At 45.6% G+C, this 19,883-nt stretch overlaps 1 protein-coding gene across 1 annotated transcript; it reads left to right on the top strand.

Moving 5' to 3' along the window:
* The first annotated feature begins 2,052 nt into the window (after positions 1-2,052).
* Positions 2,053-9,323, top strand: TMEM88B (transmembrane protein 88B). The gene is made up of 3 exons (XM_050909510.1): positions 2,053-2,085; positions 2,806-3,595; positions 7,533-9,323. The coding sequence occupies exons 2-3, from the start codon at positions 3,326-3,328 to the stop codon at positions 7,800-7,802; spliced, it is 540 nt and encodes a 179-aa protein (XP_050765467.1). The 5' UTR covers positions 2,053-2,085; positions 2,806-3,325; the 3' UTR covers positions 7,803-9,323.
* Positions 9,324-19,883: the final 10,560 nt, after the last annotated feature.

The following is a 19,883-nucleotide window of genomic DNA, read 5'->3' as shown; positions in this document are numbered from 1 at the left end:
AGACATTCCAAAGAAAATGTGCTTCAGGGAAGAAGTGAGAAAGACACAGCTGGAGCAAGCCCTGAGAGCAGGGCTTCCAGAGAATCCTTTTGGGCAGAGTGCTTGCTAGAAAGGGACTAGCCGCCTGTGCAAAAAAAATACCTCCTGTTATTTGTTCCCTGTCATATTTAAGAAAAAAATCACTCTTGTGCCACTTGGTAAATAAACAGGATTATATTGGAGATATTGGCCCCCACTTTTATTTTCTCCTTCCCGAAACATCATGAAGAAGCTAAAATTTTGCATAAATAATAAACCTTTCATCATCGTTGCCACAGTCTGCTCTGAAGAGATCTTTCACAACTCAGAGCGGGATGCTGAGAGCTGCAGCTCAAAAACTATCTAAGCGTCTGAAGAATAAAGTGTGTGCGCATGGATGTGAACACCCTTGATTCACATACACAATTATCTCCACAGCAAATTCTGAGAACTGCAGAATACTAGCCTGGCTTTGTAACTTTCCTAGGCTCTTAAGCAGATCACTGCACTGTAATAAGATATTGACATCTCTTCCCACACCTCTGCGTGCCTTCCAGCTCTACAGCCTGGTTCCCCAGGGAGCTGGCTGACAATAGGAGCGACATGTGTGTTTCCAGCAAATTAATAGAAAACTTTTGATCAGTTCATCTGGTTTGGTTCTTGAAAGGAGGTGGGATCCAAGGGCTCAGGAAGACACGGGCTGTTAGGGCCCTCAGGGCACCAACAGGCCTTAATGGCCCTGGTAAGCCTCAGCTGAGGCTTCCATCCCCACCCTCGCCTGGGGGCCCATTTAAGCTCAGGCTTGGGAACACCATTTCTGCCTGAGTTGCTGTTGTAGGTGTACCTGTTTCTGGGGCTAGCTAGGTTACAGCCAAGGCTGGTCACAGAGCTTGTGGTGGACTCTGACCTGAAGGCTGACTTCCCAGGTTGACCTTGGACCTGCCTTATAGTTGTAAGCTTGCCTGAAGATCTGGACTCTTAGTTGAATCTGACCACCATCTCTGAGTCTACAGTTTTCACCTTGGCTGGGAACTGTGCAATGGAGCCTTGGCTGGCAATCCTCTGCCTTGCTGGCTGTGGTATTGCACCTGACTCCCCGTGTCTTAGGGAGCAGCAAGAACTTAATTATTGCCAAGCTTCTAGCAGCCTCCTGTGGCAGAAGCTCTGTATCTTTCTGATGGGCTTTGAGATCTGTCAATGGTAAGCACAGAACAAAGAGCCCCACATAGTTATGAGTTGTTTCTGCTGTTAGTAAGAATGATGCACCTGACTTGTGATCTGGTACAGACTAGCCAGATGAATTTTTACTGCTGGATACTGATAGAGCTGAAGTTTGTGAGACCCTTTTGGATGTCTAAAAGGCTCTACAAGAAGAGCTATAGGAAAAAAAATGAAGTGGTAAGTGTGGATCAACTCATAATTTTCATAGGTGGGGAACTGCATAACAAGTATGGACATTCTCGAGCTGTTTAAAAACTACTTACTTGTTTCAAAAGGCTTCCTTCTCACTGATATCACTCATTACACCTTTGAAATCTGTATCCTCACACAGCTCTTCAACTCACTTCAATTTTAAAGCCTCTGTTTTGATATTGATTACATGTGGCAGACTGCAAATAGTCTCAATTTGTCTCACTGCTTTCTTTCTACAAGTAGTGTGTAACACTCTTCCAGCTCAGGGTGAGAAGGTACTTCTAATGGGCCACCAGTAAATGCTTCATGAGCAGGTCTGTCCAAGTCCTTGGAGAAAACTGTCTTAGCTTTGATTCTGCTGTGTATATTGCTACAGCCAGCCAGTAAATAAGTAAGGCAGATAAACATACCAAAACACTCAACAATGGCGGGGGATAGGCACCCAAAATGTACAATTTTTAACAAAAGTATTTAATGAAGGAAAGCTAGCACTCATCTGTATTATAAAATCATTTTACATTTGGCATTGTGTGAACCTTGTTTTTCTGATAACCTTTTCTAGGGCAGAATTTTCTGAGAGTAATTGCATGAAGTGGAACACAGGACTCCTGGATTCTTTCCCTGACTTGTGCCATAGATGACCTGTGCATTCTGGTAAGACCTATGCTACCTCAGTTTCCTCTGGAGTTAAGGAAGTTTTCTCCCTCCTGCAGTACTATGGTCATGCGTATATGAATATATCTGAAAGGCTACATAAATGTGCAGATATCACTGAAATTCTTAAATAATATTGATCATATGAGGCAGATGAAATAATTGGTAATTGCTGTGCCTTCACTACAAGAATATCAATATGTTTTGCAAACAATAACAGTGATGACTGCAGAGAACAGAAGACTTCTGAGGTATATAGTGATTATTATCAATTTCTCTAAGGTTTTTTAATCTAGAGAGTAAATGTAGAAAATTAATCAGAGGCAGAATAAAATTGAAAAGGGACCATCTTGACCTGGGAATGTATGGTTTGAGGGTGGCTCTTGGGTCCTGTATGCTAAATCACTTCAGTAGTGAGGCAGATGTAAAGGATTGGCTAGCACAGAAAGCAGCTTCAGAATCTACTCTGTAAACAGAGCAGCGTTGCAAAGCTCTGAGAGCCAGCTCAGAAAGGAAGACACTGCTTGTATTTGAGTGCCTGTGACTGCAGGCAGCTGAGAGCAGTGAAACCACATGCTGCTCCAGTCTTTGCTTCCAGCTCTGCAAGGTGTGGGCAAGGACTCCGGCAAGGCAGAGAGTGGAGAAACAGCTGCGGTTCATTATCTTCACTGGTCACTTCATTTGGATGAGAGCTGAGCAGGAATATTTACTTGGGTACAGGGTGAAGAGCATGGAAAGATGATTTGAAGTCAAGGAACTGTCTGAAAGTGTCTAAGCCTGATATTCTTAGCAAACAGCAGTGCTCAAAGGTGGAGGAGGATACTAAAGCTAGGCACTCTCTGGAACTGAGCAGCCTATCAAAGCTAAGACAGCAACTGTCTGAGACCTCTTGGGATCATAATCCTAGGAAGAACAACAACAAATTCAGGAGTACTATGGATTCAAAAGCAAAATAATAGCTATTGTCAAACTTCCAGCAGCCACATCTGCTTTGAAACTGAGGTTGGGACACTGCTGGAAAACATTCTGAAAGGAAACAACCTGTGCTGGCCAGGTCCTGGGAAAGCAGGTGGCCGAAAGAGGCCTTTCCTTCCTTGCTCCATTATGATCTCTGGTTGAGTGTTCTTGTCCATGTGTGGAAGAGGCAGAAAAAGCCTCTGCAAATTACTTCCCAGGTCTGTTGCCAAAAGCAAAGAAACCATTTGGAACAAGAGCGTTGTTTGATTAGCGATCTTGAAGAATGTCTCGCCAGGACACCGAGGACTTTGGAGCAGAAAACCTCTCGGACAAGTCTCAGATGATTCCTAGCCTCCCACCATATGACATGGATGATCAGCTCCTTCCCAGGGAGCCACGGAGTGCCTGGTGCTGCTTGGCATGGACCCTGGTGGTAGTCACCATGAACTCCTTGGTCTTTTTCATGAATTTGCTCCTGATGTTCGTTATCTTCACCATTGTGCTGCTTCCTACCATTGTGGTGGTTTACTTTGGCTTCCAGTGCCACTCTCGGGTAAGTAAGCCTTGCTCCATTTGGCTGCTAACAGCCACCTCTAAGGCAGGACCATCCCTAAGGGTTTTATTTTAGCCTGTGGGGAACAGTGGCTGCAAAGGCAAGGCTAGACTCCCCGAGCTTTGGCTTTGTTTTCATAACGGGTGTGTATGCGTATAGATTTTTTTCGGGGGGGTGGGGGATATGTCTATAGACTGGGCTGACAAGAACAGGTTTATGGCAGTTCATGCTGACCTGCAGGCTCTTGGTTGTACAAGGGAGCGGCCTCTCCTGCTTGGTGCCTGTGACACAGCTATAAGCAAGGCTGGCATGTGCATTTGTCTAGGGAAGTACAGGCTTTATGGTTTCTGGACTAATTGTCTTAAAGTAGTTGGCTGGCACCCATACACTCTGTGTGAGTAGGTTAGCACAGAAAGGCTCTCATCGGAGAGGCAGCGAGAACACTGACAGAAGCTGCCTGTGACTGCCCAGCCCCTCAGGGACTGAGATTGCATGGGACCCCTTGGTCCTGATCCCCTGTGCACTGCACTTTGTACAGTTGTTTAAGTGTAAAGTGATCAGAGGCGAATCTACATCACTTCACAACAAGCTTACATGAGATGTCAATCTTGTGGGCACACCTGAATGCTGGCAGGAATGAGCAAGATACATTTTTACCTGTCCCTTCTTCCAGTATTGTGGGAAATGGAAGCTTAATTAGGCAATAAAGTTGTATTCCCATGAAAATAACAAGCAGCTGTGACAGGTCAGGTGAATACACTCCCTGGCTTGACAGAGTTGCTGTTTGCATTTTAATGTCACAATATTTCTCTCTTTTCTGACCTCTGTTACTGAGAGCTGCCAACCTGAACTCCTCTGTAATTCGCACAAGTCCTACATGGGCTCTGATAGGATTTGTTACTTTCCATTTAAGTAAGCCCTCTACAGTGTTTGTCATATTTGATCTGCCTAATGACTAATTACAGAACTAGTAAAGTCTAACAGAATATATAATCCCCTTCTTATGCCAATCTAACATTCAGATGTGTTTCCAAATGTGCTGTACCATTTCTCACACTGACAAATGAGCCTACTTTGTCTGTAAGGGCTCTGGCTGTGTGCATATCTGTTCCAGTTGGTTGCTGTCCTCTGGATTTCATTATTTCATTACTTACAAATTTCTTGGTATATTTCTATAAATATTTTTGGAATCACTTGACTAACTGTGGATGTGAAAAAGCAGTTCTCCTGTTTTCCTCACAGGTAGTAACTGTTAGACCAGCTCAATATGACTTCTCTTGTTGATTATCCTAAGTTAGAAGAGCTCTTTTACTTCCTACTTTGGGGAAGAAAGCCACACACTGTAGTACCTTCTCCCAGCAGCGAGAATTGATTCAATATTGGTCTCTCCTTTCCACAGAATCTGAACTGAAGGGAAGATTATTTAAATATTCTGAAACTGGTATATTTACCTGAGAAATATTGAAAGAAGAAAGCTTTCCCCCTTCCTTTTAATGAAATCTGTGCATCCTATCTAATCACCCAAGTCCTTGGGACCTCTGAGTGAGCAGATCCTAGCAAGGGTGGTAGGAAAGGATCCAACCATGCAGCAGACATCAGCCATTTGCCCAGTTTAACCTAGTAAGGCTGTGCTGACTTCTGTGGAGCTGTGCATGGATATAGCTGTGGAGGTCTCACTCCACAGTGAAAGAGGAGACACCCTCTCTGCCTAGCTGTAGTGTAAAATCATGTTTCCCAGATGTGTAAACTCACTCAGCTCTGGCAGAACTGCTTCTTTGGCAGCACTTTCAGAGCCAGTGATATTTATTCTGAGGAGCTGTGTATGTGTGGTAAATGTGCTCATTCTGTAGGTGGAATCTTAGTTTGCTCACTTGAGGCCTCTAAACCCTGGGACACAACAGCATGCTAAGACATACTGTTGACTGCAAGCATTTATAGCTTTGTCTGGGGGATGTGCTGTAACTTTCCAATACAGGCATTGCATTGTATTTTTCAGCTGACATCCCAGCAACATGAGCTGTCAGCCCTCAGCTCCATGTCTCAAAGCTCCCTTACAAAGGGACTGTGCTATTATTGTTTTCTCAGTACTGATGTATTTGCTGGTCTGAGAAGTTTGGCTTTGATTCTTATTGCCCTGAAATTATGACAACTCTTAGCTGCTGTTATTGAAAAACTTTTCCTGATCCTGCAAACTAATGAACAGGGAGACATCTGTCATGGTAATTGTTTTGTAGAACAGGGCAGACACAAGTGCTGCTGCTAGTTGGAGTGAAGCATAATTCATAGAGAAATCATGTACCTCTGGGCCAGGCAATTCCCACTGTGGCTCTGACACCTTCTGAAAGTGTTTTACTATGGGTTGCAAATGTGTGTGATGCCCAACAGGGTAAAGTTGGAAGCTCTGGAGGCCCTACAGAGAGCAAAAGTGGCTTGGAGGGGTCCTGATCTACCTGAATAGTCGTGCAGCCCTTCTTCATTGTGGGTTGTAACACTTGCCTTTTACAGTCCATAGCTGTTAGGATTTTCGCATACAAAAGGGCAGGTGTGTAGAATGACTTTTGTTTTATTGAAGAGTATGTTTTCACAAGAAATAAGCTAATAAATTCTGCTTGGGAGAAAGTGCAGTGTGTGCCATTGCCTTGGTAAAATGGCTGGTCTGTCTCCACAAGTGCAGTGTGGAAGCAGATTCTGTAAGACATGAGGCTTTTTAGGGTAAGTTTAATAGGAGATTGCCTGTAAAGCCCTTAAATCGAGTTTTCCTATGATCTGAAACTGGTCCTTGAAAGTCATAAATATGGACTTCAAATTGGACCCAAAATGGGAAAAGTATGAGGACTGCCTCCCAGAATTACCCCTTCCAGCTTCACTCTGCTCGACCGTCACCTTGGAAAACCTCAAGTTCTTTGCACACACAGTGCTCTCCAGTTGAAGGCTTTGAGGAGATGCAAAAGGTTTTTGAGTCCAGCCAAGTACATCAGAAGTGAAAGCAACTGTGTTCCTGTTAGCTGTAAGGAGTCTTTTAACACAGACTTTTCTTTTACAAGCATAGAGAGGGATTACGGCAGTATGGCTTGACTAGAGCCGTCCTTTGTCTTTGGGCTACTGCTTTTCAATACCTTCCTAGTAGCCAGAGGCTGATTTCTGCACTGCAGATCCATTAGATGGATTTTTTTTTTTAGTATGATGGATTGTGTTTCTTGTACTGCTGAAAGAATATGGAAAAGGAAAGGAAGCTAGGGGACATGGGAGTTGCCTGTAGCATTTGTTAATGCAGAACAACTGAGTGGCTTGACTCGGATCTCCTGCTGCCAGGATGAAAGGAGGGCTTTAAATACCACTCAGCAAGGACCAGTTAGTGTGCTGGATGCTTTGCAGCAACATGGGGTGAACGGGCTTTCCTGGCAGATTTTGCAGTGCAAAGAGATACTAGGAGGTAGAAATGAGTACAGTGTGTACATAGAAGACAGAACACGAAGGGGTCTGTTCCAGGGCAGAGGTCTGGAGAGTCTCCAGCCAGTGGGTAGCTATGGAATGACCAACCTCTGTCTGCAGAATCTAACATCTTGCTGCGTTTTTACTTTGTTGTAATTTCCAGTGTGTTCTGCCACCCACATCGATGTAGCAGCAGGAGGCCTTTTTATTTGTTTTCTGCCTATCAAATGCTAAGCTGTGCTGTTCTGATGACTTAGTAAAGATTAGCGTTTCCTGCTTCAGGATCGGTGTGCAGTGCTCTTGTCTCACAGTGATGCTGATAATTGAAAGCTTGGTTAAAATGTGTTGTCAGTCACATAGTGTAGCCTGAAGATTGCTGAGCTCAGCTCGGGGAGAGGGAGGAGGTGTGTCTGTCTGTGAAAGCACTAGAAACTCAAGGGTACTTTGGTCACCGCTCCTATCCACCACCAGGTCTGTGACAAGCTCTGTCTCACTCTTCCCACAGGTGCTGCACTCAGCTGCCCGCTACTGCAAAAGCATCCTGGATGACAACAGCTCTTCTGCCCTCATTATCCTTGGCTTCATCATCATGTCCCCTCTCATTGTGGTGGCCATGGCTATCTACTGCAGCCTGGCAAGGCGTCTCCATCTCTTCTTGTGCTTCCAGCCATACAGCAGGGCTGTGTACAAGGGGGTGAAGTGGCGCTGGTACGAGGAGGGAGGCCTGTGCAGCTGTGCCAAGGGGTGGAACACGCAAGTCAAGGCCTGGGTATGAGTTTGCAGCACCAGAGGACCTGCCCTAACCAGCACCCTCTTCTCCCTATCCTGTCCCTCCCCACCATCACCTCCCAGAATCACCATCCTGAGGTCTCTGCAGGTGAAGGCTGTGTAGTACCTAGATGTGAGAGGAAGGGAGATCTGTTAATGAGCCATCTCCTACAGCTTTGTCTGTAAGTGGGTATGATTCTGCCCACTGTGAGGGAAATACAGAAAACACAAGTCCTTGATGGTAAAGACAATGTTCAGCCCTGAAAAGCAACTGTGATTTTTCCCAAGTGTTGGACTGCCATTGTTTCTAACCTTTTGCAAAGGTGTCTGTAGGTCACTGCCTCTGTCATATTTGGGATCCACCACTTTCCTACACATCAGATATTCTTCCCCAACTTAGCAGTCCCTCTTTCCCAGCAGTGCTTATGCTCCTTTTGCTGTTCCTGAGCCAGATCACTGGGTTGGCTATGGAAACAAATGCTGATCTTTGGGTCTGTTCCCTGACAGCTGCTGAAATATGCTTGTCTGGTAATGGCTGATAGTTATTAACTAGCAAATAGTTCCTTGTCCTTTATGCTGTGGTCAGGTTGTTTTGTCTGGGGCTAAATCTGGCCGAGGGCTCAGGTCCAGTTTTAGGATTCCTGGCAGGAGGAGCTGAAGACTCATGGTGGCTGCTGAGCACTACAAGTTCTCCCAGATCTGGACTAAGAGCTTATGCCTGTGAGGAACAGTGTATAATGTCTTGTTTTCTGAGGGTCACGGATACCTAGATTTAGAGTTAGTGCTGCAGTTTAAGGGTGGAGAACTGGAAAGGGTCAAACTGACTGCTGAATGCTATGAATCTTTTGGTGCCCTGATAAGGCTGGATGTCTGGAGGACCTAGGAGCCATTTCAGCACTGGCACTGTGTTGTAGTCTGTGTGAAACAAGGACTGAATGGGCTACAGAGACGGACTGGCCCTCATGAAAATGCAAGTACAGCAGCAAGATGGTGTCTGGGGCGCCTGCTGTGCTGAATGTGATCTGCAGTACCCAGGGTGATGTGTGGGGCAACTGCAGCATGCTCCTGAGAGAGGGGTTGTATGTCTGGAACCTGCTGAGCAGGGGAACCCAGCCTGTGTTCCTGCTTGTGATTCTGCAGAACTCCCACAGGACCAGAACTGATGCTTAGCTAAAAGTCAGCCAGATCTCCCTCTTGATTTCAGTGATCTCTGAAGTAATACCACAGATCCTCTGTCATATGACATGGCATAAATTATAACTGAGTGAAAAGCACAACGTATGTGAGAAGGTATGGCAGGTAAGGAAAAGCATGGCAGCTTGATGCATGATTCTCTCCTTTCAAATCACTGTGGGTCTCTGTAGTGTTTAGTTAGTGGGGTCTGTGCTACGGATCACTGCAAGCTGTGTACTCACACTGGCTGTTGTTCCTGTCTCCCAAATAAAACCGTTTCAAGTGTTATGTATAAATAAAGATCATGCCAAATCCCCACTGAGGGAGTTTCTCTGTTCTGTCTCAAAGCACTGGCTGCGTCAGAAACAGTCATGTGGTGCCCATTGTACATATCACTGTAAGTTAAAATGTAATTTGTTTTCTTTCTGAGGATTGATTTTTTTTTTTTTTTCCAGTCTATGTAGCCTGCAGAGCCCTAGTCCCACCGAGAGAAATAACGAGTGGTGGCTACAGGTGAGGGTGAATTGAATTGGCAGGAAACACCCAGTGCATGGGCAGTGGGACACTCAGTCCAGCCACCAAAACAGACAAGAACAACACAGGGACAGCTGGAGGTAGGCATGGCACTGTTGCTGGACTCCTTGTTTTGAGAGACTAGAGCCATTGGTTTGGGCTTTGGCCATCACATTACCTTGTGATGGTCACAGTCTTAGCTTTGGACTCCAGCAAGCAGGCATCTCTGTGCAGCTCTTTGTGCCGCAAACAGATGGGCAGCAGCGCGATATATCCACTTTGCTGGCTCCAGGTGTGTGTTCAACCGAGTCATTCTGCCAGCCTTCATTGCTATTTATCCCATCCTGGCAGTTGCATTAAACTAGAGCCTCAGCAAACAGCCTCCACAATACTTCAGGTGCAACTGATCTGATATTTTTCTTTTACAGTTTTAGCTGTTGCTTAATGTTTCTATGCACCAAAGAGGAATGAACAAGATTGTTCCATCCCAGAACCTGAGTGGCTGAAGGAAAGTTGAATTTGCATTTTAATGCTTTTCCATTGTTCTAGGATTTTGCAGGGTGAAAGTGCTCAGTAAATTGTTCTGATGCCATTCAGGAGAGCAAGAATGCATTAGTATTTGCTCAGGCCTGTTATATGAGCATAATGGACTGCCTGACTTGAAAAGGGAAATAAAATTGCAGCAAGTAATTGGTTTGAGCTTCTTTCCTTTAAGCTAGAGACTTCTGTCCTTCCATAAAAGGATGTCTATTCTGAAGCTTCGAGCTTTAATGATTACTGTTACATCTTTGGATGTTTTGAAGCAGTAAGAAGAAAAATTTTCTTTTCTGTAAATACTCTGAAACTGACAGATTAAGTGGATGGCAAAGGCAGTACTTCTACATTCCCAGTTCACTGTGGGACACAGATAGCAGTGGATTAGCTGATTGTCTCCTAGCAAAACCAACATAAAACATGATGAGGGTGACACATGTCTCTGTACAGCTTCCTAGAGAATCTTGCAGACTATTGTATACAGTGTTTACAAATACCACCCTCTAAAAGGTCCCTGAAACACTACATTTTCTGTCTCTGGCTTGTCCTTCATTAAAACTAAAGATCCAGGCTCAAATAAACATTGCTGACTTTCCTGTGTCCTGCAGCTTGTCTGATAGATGTGTCCTCATCTGCCTGGGACCACCTTCTGCTGTGATTGCCCCCCTGGGGTGACAGGAGTGGGTTTGCTCTAAGTGGTGCTTTTCCATGCGGTGCTTTGACAGCAGATTGCAGTGCATTTGTATCTGTACAGTGACAAAATTCTGGGGAATAGCTGTACTCCCCTTTGATCTGCTTGCAATATGGTGGGAAAGACACACATAGGAGAAAAATTTGGAGAAGGCATCAGCAAGGTGGTCTGGTCCACAGGGCTAATAAAGCAGTCCTCCTTCAACTAGTTCCTTTATTAAAGAGCCAACTTAGAGTCAGGAGCATGTGATCATCTCATGTGCCTCAGGCCATGAGAAGTGAAACATCCATCAAAAAAAAAGAAACTGCAATTGATCATACTGCCAACTCTGTTCATTGCCATTCTTCCCTCTTGGTGTGGCCTTCTGTTTCCTCTCTACACCTCTGCTGTCAGTCTCTGTCTCATCTCGAAGAGTTAAAAGGAGAGAAATAGTCATAAGTTTCTGACAGGACTGAGGACAAACAGAAGAAAGTTCTGTTTCATGAAAAGGAGATATTGTGCTACATGATGATGAGGTTTTGCCTGGAGGCAGTGTTTGCTGACTGGGTACAGATATTTGATATGAGCTGTTGTTCCTTTTGCTCACCTGTCATTTAATCCAACTGCTTTTACAAGGAAAGTATTCTTAAACCTAGCTATGGTGCAAGTATTATAGTGAACCATTCCCATTGCTGCCTCTGCAGAAGAAATTAAGAGTTATTGGCAACAGCCTTCCTAATAAAACAAAAAATTATTTAATTTGATATTTTACTTTATAGAGAGTTTTAATAAAAAAGGGGAAATGAATCTACCTGAAAGCACACTTCCTCTCTGTAGCAGAACAGACCTCATGTCAGATAGCTCAGGCTGTACCTCAGGGGTGTCCTGGCATGGGCAGAGCGCACAACAATGCATTGCAAGCAGTGCTGTAGCTCTGATGTGAAACTGGTTTGCTCCTAAATTTCCTGTAGAGAGTACAGAGACATCCTTAATATCCTCAGCCTTGGATCAAATCCTGAGGGCAGCTGTGCCAGCCTGCTTTCTGCAGAGCTGATGTGCCAGGCAGGGACTGTGCCCACAGATGTTGGGGGGAAAGGGTGCTACCAAGCGATGCCTGCCTCTTCTAAACTCTCGCAGACAGGGCTTTGTTCTGTGAGCTCCCAACCCAGTGCAGAGTTCAGAGCATAGCTCTGCTTAGCAAGGTGCTGAAGGACGACAGAAAGAAATTTATTTTAACTGGGTTTTTTAAAGTCCAGCTACGTATGGATTTAACTTCCCTGCAACATCTTCTCCACGATTCAAAGCCATGGCACTGACCTGGTACTGATGTACCTCAGAAGAGGCTGAACTATGTTTCCACCCAACAAGACTTTGGTCAGGTACAGGGTTTATTTGTGCTTCCCTGCTCCTCTGTCATCACTGAACAGTCCAGATACAAAGCCGATGAAATCACTAGAAAGATGCCGTGTCTCAGTGGGTGTTTAATCATGACTTAGTCCTTCACAGCAGGGCTGGAAACAGCTGTTCTGGCAAAGGGGAAAATAGAAGAAACACAGTTGCATGGCCATTCCTGTGTCATGCCTGGGAACATGCAGTGGACCAGGTGCTAATGCAGAGCTGGACTCCTAAATCTGCGCACACACACACACAAAAACGTACACAAGGGGGAATCATGCAGCTGAGCAAAATATATGAGGCCTTTTACAGGCTTTCACCTGTCTCTTGCTGATAATATGACTAAGGGGTTCATTAGGACTGTTGATGCCGCTCGTGTGCCTCCCTTTCACCCTTCCAGGTGGCTCCTCCAACACAGAAAGGTATTCTTTGTTACCCGTATTTAGTATTTCATTTATTAACCCCTTCCTCTTAATCTGTTATCAACTGCTTGCACTGCTCCTAAATGGCTTTGCTGCATAGTCAGCTAGAGCACTTAAGGACCAGCTTTCATACACCTAGAGAAGGTTTCAGGAGTCCTGCAGCCCAGGCTCAACAGTCCAGGGCTCAGTTGCTATAGCAATACAGGTTTCCTCATCAGCCTGCGCACACGTCTGCGTTTGCCAGCATTCCTGACTTTAAGTCAGGCTTCAAGGCAAACATCAGGCATCTAACTGCTGGGCAGCCCTTGAAAAGTAGCATGAGGGCCTGGTAAATGAGCAGTGCTGTGAGCATGTATCATTGATTTTTAGGCAAAAGTGGTATTTGCAGCCAATATTGTGCAACAGCAGCGCTTATAAAAGTAGGTGCACCTCCTATAATATCATATCTGGCTTTGCATGAGGGAGGCCACAAGGCTGGAACACTCTCATGCACACGACTGCAGGGACAGCAACCTCTCATGCCCTGGAATAGTCTCAGTGCAGTAGGAGAATGAGGAGGATGGTGGAGTTGCCTAGAAAGACCAGGAGCGTTTTAAAGCACTAATTATACATATCTGTGGGTGGCATTGGGTTTCTCCTGGGGCTGAGAAGCAGACTCTTGAGGTCCCTTCCAGTCCTACTGACATGATTTTCATGTTCCCTTTCTTTTTCCCTTTTTTTCTTTTTGATCATGCATCTGGTCTGATAAGAGACTACAAGGGTTTTGCATCAGCCATTGCTGAAGGGCACACAGCTCTCCTGCCCTGCCTTGCAGTGATTAAGTCATTCACTGTCCTTAAGACAAACTCTCCTCTTAGTTATAAGCATCAGTTTGAGAGTTCTTCTTTATCACATGTGAGTATGACCCAGCCAGCCTGGTAAGACATGAAGAGCTCTTCAAGGCTATGAAAAATATCTAGAATGGCATGCTGAAAACATTACTCTGTGCTTTGCGAGATGAACCAACATTTGCAGGAGCATTTAATTTCTGCAGTGTGAATTCCCAGGATAGAAAATCACCCAGAAAGAACTGAAAGTGCTGACAGTTGGTGCCAAGCAGGCGATTTACCTTGAACCATAGCAGGATATATTCTTAGTATGAATGATATGAGACAGCTTCTTTGAGCCAGATTTATGGGAGGTAAAAGAGCAATATAGCTGCAAGGGAGGGAATGAGTCCTAATTTGTAAAAGTTTCCTCCTTGCAAGGAAGTGCTCTTTCAGTCTGTCCAACTTGACAACACTGAGCTGATTACCTCATCCCTCCGCTTCCATGACTTTGTCATGGGCTTCAGCACCACTGTGGATAAATGTTTATGGAAACTTTATATACAGATTATATATGGATTTAATATGATAGAAGTGAACACTAACAGGTTTCCACAAGTGGCAAGAGGAAGAGCTTCTCTCAACATGCAGGCATATTAAGGAATTTCTCTGATTTGTACTGTGTGTAAGAGCTGGTGATGAATAAGCCCAGGTACTCCTGAAATAAAGAACAAATTCTTCTCTCACATAAGCACAGATCTGGCCTAGCATTATTGAAATCAGTGGAGACACTCTAGATTTGCAGCAGAGTAAATGAGAGCACGCTTCAGCCCAAGGGAATGCAGAACCTGTGCAAAACACAGGGAAATTCTAAGCCAGTGGAAACCAGGAACTGAATAACCAGTTCCTTGTCTCCCCGCATTTGCCAGTTGAAGCCTCCGAGTCCAGCAAAAATTCTAGCTGAAATGTTTAAGCCATTTCCCAGTGCTTTCAGCTGGGTATTGGTCCTCTGATGCCTTCAAGTTATTGGAGCACTCAGCTGGGGACAGTGCAAATAAGAACCATCTGTCAAGCTGAACAGAAATCAGGAAGATCTTTTAGAGCCAAAGACAACATAGCATTTGTTGGAAGGATGCTAAATTCCTCCTTTGAGGGAGGCTAGCAGAAAGGAAGCTGGAACCTGCTGCATGTACCATGAGAGGAAGTTGAACGCAGACTGTTATATCCAAGGGTAAGGCTATGGCTGCCTGGCTGCGCTACTGACTGAGTCAGACTGAAAACTGAGCATCCTACCTGCTCCCAAGGGGTGCTCTGTCAGCACAGGGAGCGGGGCAGGCAGTGAGTCTGGTTGTGAGAATGATCCCAGTTATAGCCGTGCAGCATGTAAGCGAAGAGAAGGGACTGGGGCTCTGGGTTTCTTCTTGGGATAGTTCCTCCACCACCCAGGGCACAGCAAGATGCCTTGAAAGGAACCAAATTCAATGCGAATTGCAAGCACTCACACCCGGAGGGGTTCTAGTTCTTTCTAAGAGTAAGAGTTACTGGTCTCTTGCAAAGTACCCTTAGGAGATTGGCTACTGCTCTCAATCTCACCACAGGCAGCTTAATACTCCATGAGCTTAGTTTTCTGTGAATAACTCTCTAGGCTAATTTGGCAGGGATCTGCATGGTAATATAATTCCAATGACATGCGCTAGACAATTTCTTCTGCTCTCTGTGTTGCTAACTGCTTAATTGTAACTTGAATGTCTTTGGGGAAATTTCCATTGTCCTCCTTCACCTCCCTTCTCTTTCACTGAGCTAACTAGTCACTGGTGATTGTTTCCAGCTCTGCTGGAAAATTTGGTTAGAATGAATGGAAGCGATTAAAGAAAGAATAATCAGGGAGTGCCTGCCAAGGGCTTCTTCACTGTCAGCTGATCTTCCTACTATGTAAGTGCCTGCAGAATGGGTCACAGGCTGCAGCCCTGTCCTGGGAACACTCCCCTGGGACTTGACTGGGGTGCTGAGAGACCTGTTGTGCAAATGAAAGGGACAAAGCTGAGAATGAAAGTGGCAATTTAACCTGGGTTTGTGGTACACCAATGCCTCCACCTGCATCGAACTAGTCCCTCACAGCAAAAATGCCCACAGTTTCTACCCACCCCAGGTAGTTCTGAATGGCAGAGGGAAACAGAGAAACTGTATACATTTTCAAGTGTGTTGTGTAGCTTTGTTAAAATGCTAATACCACTCTGAAGCCATCTGTCAAGGACGCATTGCCAAAGGGCTTGTTGTTTAAGAGTTGTAGAAGAATGTGAAACTAAATAAACTTTATTAAAAAAAAAAATCAATAGTAACACAAAAAGTCTGGAAGGGTACATCTGCTAGACATTGTAGACAGTACTTCCCAGGTCTCTTTGAGACCTAGAGACTGCAGTTTAGAAAAACCCTACGAATTACCATGACTCATCTCTGTTCAGAGGTCTGCACATTAAAAACACAAACTGGAAAAGAAGTAGAAAAAAGAGGCTGTTGGAGTCTGTGATGACCAGAAATCAAGACTTCACTTTAAAACTGACAGACTAGAGAAAGAGAAGTACCTGGGCATCACCAACACATAAGTGTTTCTGAAAAGCAAACCTTTTCTTCGGGGAATTAAGTGCAAGCAAATACTGCCCCAAGTAACTGAGTGCCTTTTTTTCCCTACTTGAGGAATAGTGTTAATAGCCAGGGTCTCAAGGCCCAGCCAGGCTGGGTGCAGACAATGCCAAGGGCTCTGGAGGTCTCTGCTGTGTTCTAGGATATTGCCTGGCACTTCCACACACTAGAAGTTGTCACCCGTTTGAGTCCTCATGGTATGTTTGTTCCTCATAAGAAATTTCAAGGGGGAAAAATCCTTTGTTTCTCAAGGAGGAAGAAGAGGAATTACTTCCAAGGAAATCAGATTTATATCTGTTTATCTATCAGCTTATGTAGCTCTTGTTGATGGAGAGATGTGCACCATTAGGTGTTGTCTTCCTAAAGGACGCTTTGCCCAGCAGCTTCAGATTAGCTGCTCTGTTCTGTGCCACAAAACCTTCTGCTGAACATGTGCAGCAATACTCTAGAGGAGCGTGAGCTGTGGTTTTGTGAGCTGCTACACCAGATGCGGGGGCCAGGAGACAGGACTGGGCCAATCAGGACCACGGTGTTTCTTGGGTTAGTGTCTGGAAGTGCATAGCTGGATTGGCCTCTGGTTTTTTGGTCCCCCTTTAGCTGTCAGTCATCTTCCAGGATGGAATTTCCCCTAACTTCATATATTGTTTGCAAATGCATGATGTAGCTTGTTCTATGCCTGGAGGAGCAGCTGTTCTCTTGTGTGCCCGGGCCTCAAGATGGTGCTGTTTGGCTGAGTCTGGAACATGTGAGTGCGCTCTGGTGCATCCAGACTAGAGTGAGACCTTTCGATTTGGGACAGCCGGTCCTGGACACTTTGCTGTTTGCTACCTGTGACTACAGCCAGCACCACGGATGCCGGGAAGGCAATATACAATTGGCTTCATCGTGTTTTATGTCCAGTCTGAGAACCCACAAAGCCATGGGATTGGGTGGAAGTGGCATTGAGCACACAGGCTGGATGAGTGTTTCAATTCGAGCCTTGGCTCAGCATTACCATCTTGCGTGCTCTCCTTCAAACCATGCACCTAGGCATTGATTCTGGGTTGAATCCCTTCTGACTAGGCAAGGCCATTTCTGGTTAACAGCATCTGCCACTAGCGTTTTGGCCGGATCTGGTCCTATTTAGCTGGTGAGGGCTGAAAAATGCAAAGGGGGAGGGAGTATGTGATGGTATGATGCTATGATCTATTGCTGGAAACTAGTGTCATTTCACAAAAGAAAACTCAAGGGGGTCAGTGTGTCCTGGCACAATGCATACATTTTCTGTAACTGCCAGCAATCACCTCCCAAGCCAGTCATCATTGCTTTCCCTTTGACCTTAGCCTAATCACTTCCTGCAGCTGAATACGAACTTGACTCTCACAGAGCTGAGCTGCTGACAGGAATAATCACTCTGCCTATCTGTGGCAGCAAGATTGTTAAGGGCTGCCATCATTCCAATGTGAAAGAGCAATGCAGACACAGGCTGGGCAATGCTCCCGGGTTGTGCGGTGGCAACCCAAGCAAAGGATCTACACCCCATTCTCCTGGCCCTGACTGGGGCCTGCTCTTGGTGGGAAAAATAGGGACATTTATCAGAGCAACAAAAGAGCCACTTTTCATGAGAAGAGCCATGAATTGTTCACATTAGATGCTCAACACCGCAAGAATTGTTGCCGCTGTCACGGTTTTGCTTTGCATTTATCCTCTCTGCCAGTACTCTGCCAGTACATGAGTTCATGGAAATGCTAGCAGTTGATGCAGGCAAGCAGGACAGCCTGCAATGTGTCAGGACCAGACCGTGCTGTGGGTGGGTGCACTTGAATGCCAGAAGCAATTCAATCCCAGACAGCTTTCTAAACCAGCTCCTCCCTAGCCGTACAACAGAGGCATGAGTGACTGTGTAACCTGGACCGGGGAGAGGAGGACGAGGGACGCTCTCAGCATCTACACTAGTTACACCAAATGAAGTGCAATCTAAAGCTGTGCTCCAGGAATGCTGGCTTGCTGGCAGCACTGCCCAGGGGACCTGTCCTTGGATTCCTTCCCTGAACACAGGCCTAACGACTCCTCTTTGCTGAGCCAACTGCAAGGAGGAGCAAAAGGATGTTTACCCAGGACATTCCCTGAATTCAGTAAGATGGCTGAGAGCTACAGAAAGGGGCACTGGCCCTTAAAGAGCATCCTAACTTTGAGTTGCCTGTTGGTGAGCATTTAAGGAGTTGTATGCAGCTACCCAGCCAGACAGCATGCATTTTACAAAGGTGCTGGCTCTGTCTGTAACCCTGTGGCAGCAGGGACGTGGCGCTGAACAGGAAGGTTAATTCCTTCTGCTCACCTGAAAGCACTGTTCTGCTCCAGCTCTTCAGCAGCAGGGTTAATAAACAAATGTGCTAAAATTACTCTTTTGTCAACACTTCTTTATCTACATGGCACCAAGCAGGAGGCTGCTGAAGTACCTTAAAGCCTTTGTGAAGTGTTGCAATCCCAGTAACATTGTTTATAACTGTTCTGCCCATCTGCGCAGGCTGGCAGCTAATGTGATTATCAGTGCAAGGGGATAATCACAACTTCCCAGCCCCTGCACCTATCTTGTCTCTCTCCAGTGAGTGTAAAGGAGTGAGAACCTGCCTAAGGAAGATGGTTTTAGATAACACACTGAAAACTGCAACGAGAAAGTGACTGGCCCGGCTTGGGAACTGAAAGGGCAGGTGGCCAAGAGTGTGAAGGGAGCTGGCTCTGAGTCCCTTGTCTGCAGAAGAAAACATGGGACTGCAGTTGGCTCTAGTGGGTGTCACTATGAGAGCCATCTGCACTTGGGATCTGATGTTCATAAAAGCTTTGCTGCTAGTGAGCCATTTAGCAAGTCCCTGGCTTGAGGGATGAGACTGAGCAGAATACAATTAAAGGCTGTTGAGGATTTCCCATAGGCACAGACCAGGTGTGCCCCACCTTTAATACCGTTGAAGGTAACTTTTTGTGACAGACATTTGAGGAGGAGGAAGGCTAAGCAGAGTTGTCCTTTTTCTTTTCCTGTGGTGTTTCAGCATATACTTGTCAGGCTCTGGAAATTTGGGGCTTTGACCAGATCTACTGGCACCAGTTATCTTACTGGATGTTTAGAGAGGAGCTGAAAAGCCATTCCCAGCCCTTTTAGGTGCTGGAGATCGTTCTGACATCCTGTCTCTGGGGCTACTTTGTAAGACAGGACATCTCTGCATGAAGGAATTTGTTCCACTGTCGGCACAACTGGTGGGCTCAGCATCATAAAGGTCAAGCAAACCATACTGGGAAGGGCTGCTGGGTCAAACCAGAAGATACTGACGTGCTTCTGCCCTCTGAGACTCAGTGGGCAATCCTCCAGCAGGTATAAAGTAGACAGGATGTGCAGGGCTGGACCTGGTTTTCAATGGTTTGTGTGAACCTCAGGGAGAGATAAGAAGCAAGGCAAAAAAAATCCCAAACAAACCAGCCAGGAAAACAGTGGTGCTGTCTGGTTTGCTTCTCTGCTTTCAGATGCCTCCAGTTTCACTTATGCCTGCTTTCATTGTTTCCCAAGTACGTAGTATGGAGCTAAGGAAACCAAGCCCTAGACCCTAAACAGATGAGCAGAGGTAAAAATAGAAACCAGGGGAGCAGACTTCCTCCCAGACATAAGCCTCTTGTTGCTGGAAGCCAAGAATATCTGCTTTGTTCCTGAAAAGTCCTCCTGACCCCTTCACCAGCTTCTGCTCACTGATCCAGGCTGTTTCAGCACCAGTTGTGATGCTGAGACTGGGGGTCTGCTTAGCACATTTTGGAAAGACCTGCTGAGCCAGTGTTCCAGAGTAGACTGTTCATAGCCCTTCCCACAGACATTAGCAGAGTTACAGAAGTGTTTAAGACACTGTCCCTATCTAGAAATTTGGTGCCACATGCACGAGCATTAAACAGGGCTCCTCCAAGGCTGCATCTCT

The sequence above is a fragment of the Gymnogyps californianus genome, chromosome 21, assembly GCF_018139145.2.
Source record: "Gymnogyps californianus isolate 813 chromosome 21, ASM1813914v2, whole genome shotgun sequence".
In the NCBI taxonomy this organism is placed as follows: domain Eukaryota; kingdom Metazoa; phylum Chordata; class Aves; order Accipitriformes; family Cathartidae; genus Gymnogyps; species Gymnogyps californianus.
This window is presented reverse-complemented; position numbering and strand designations above follow the sequence as displayed.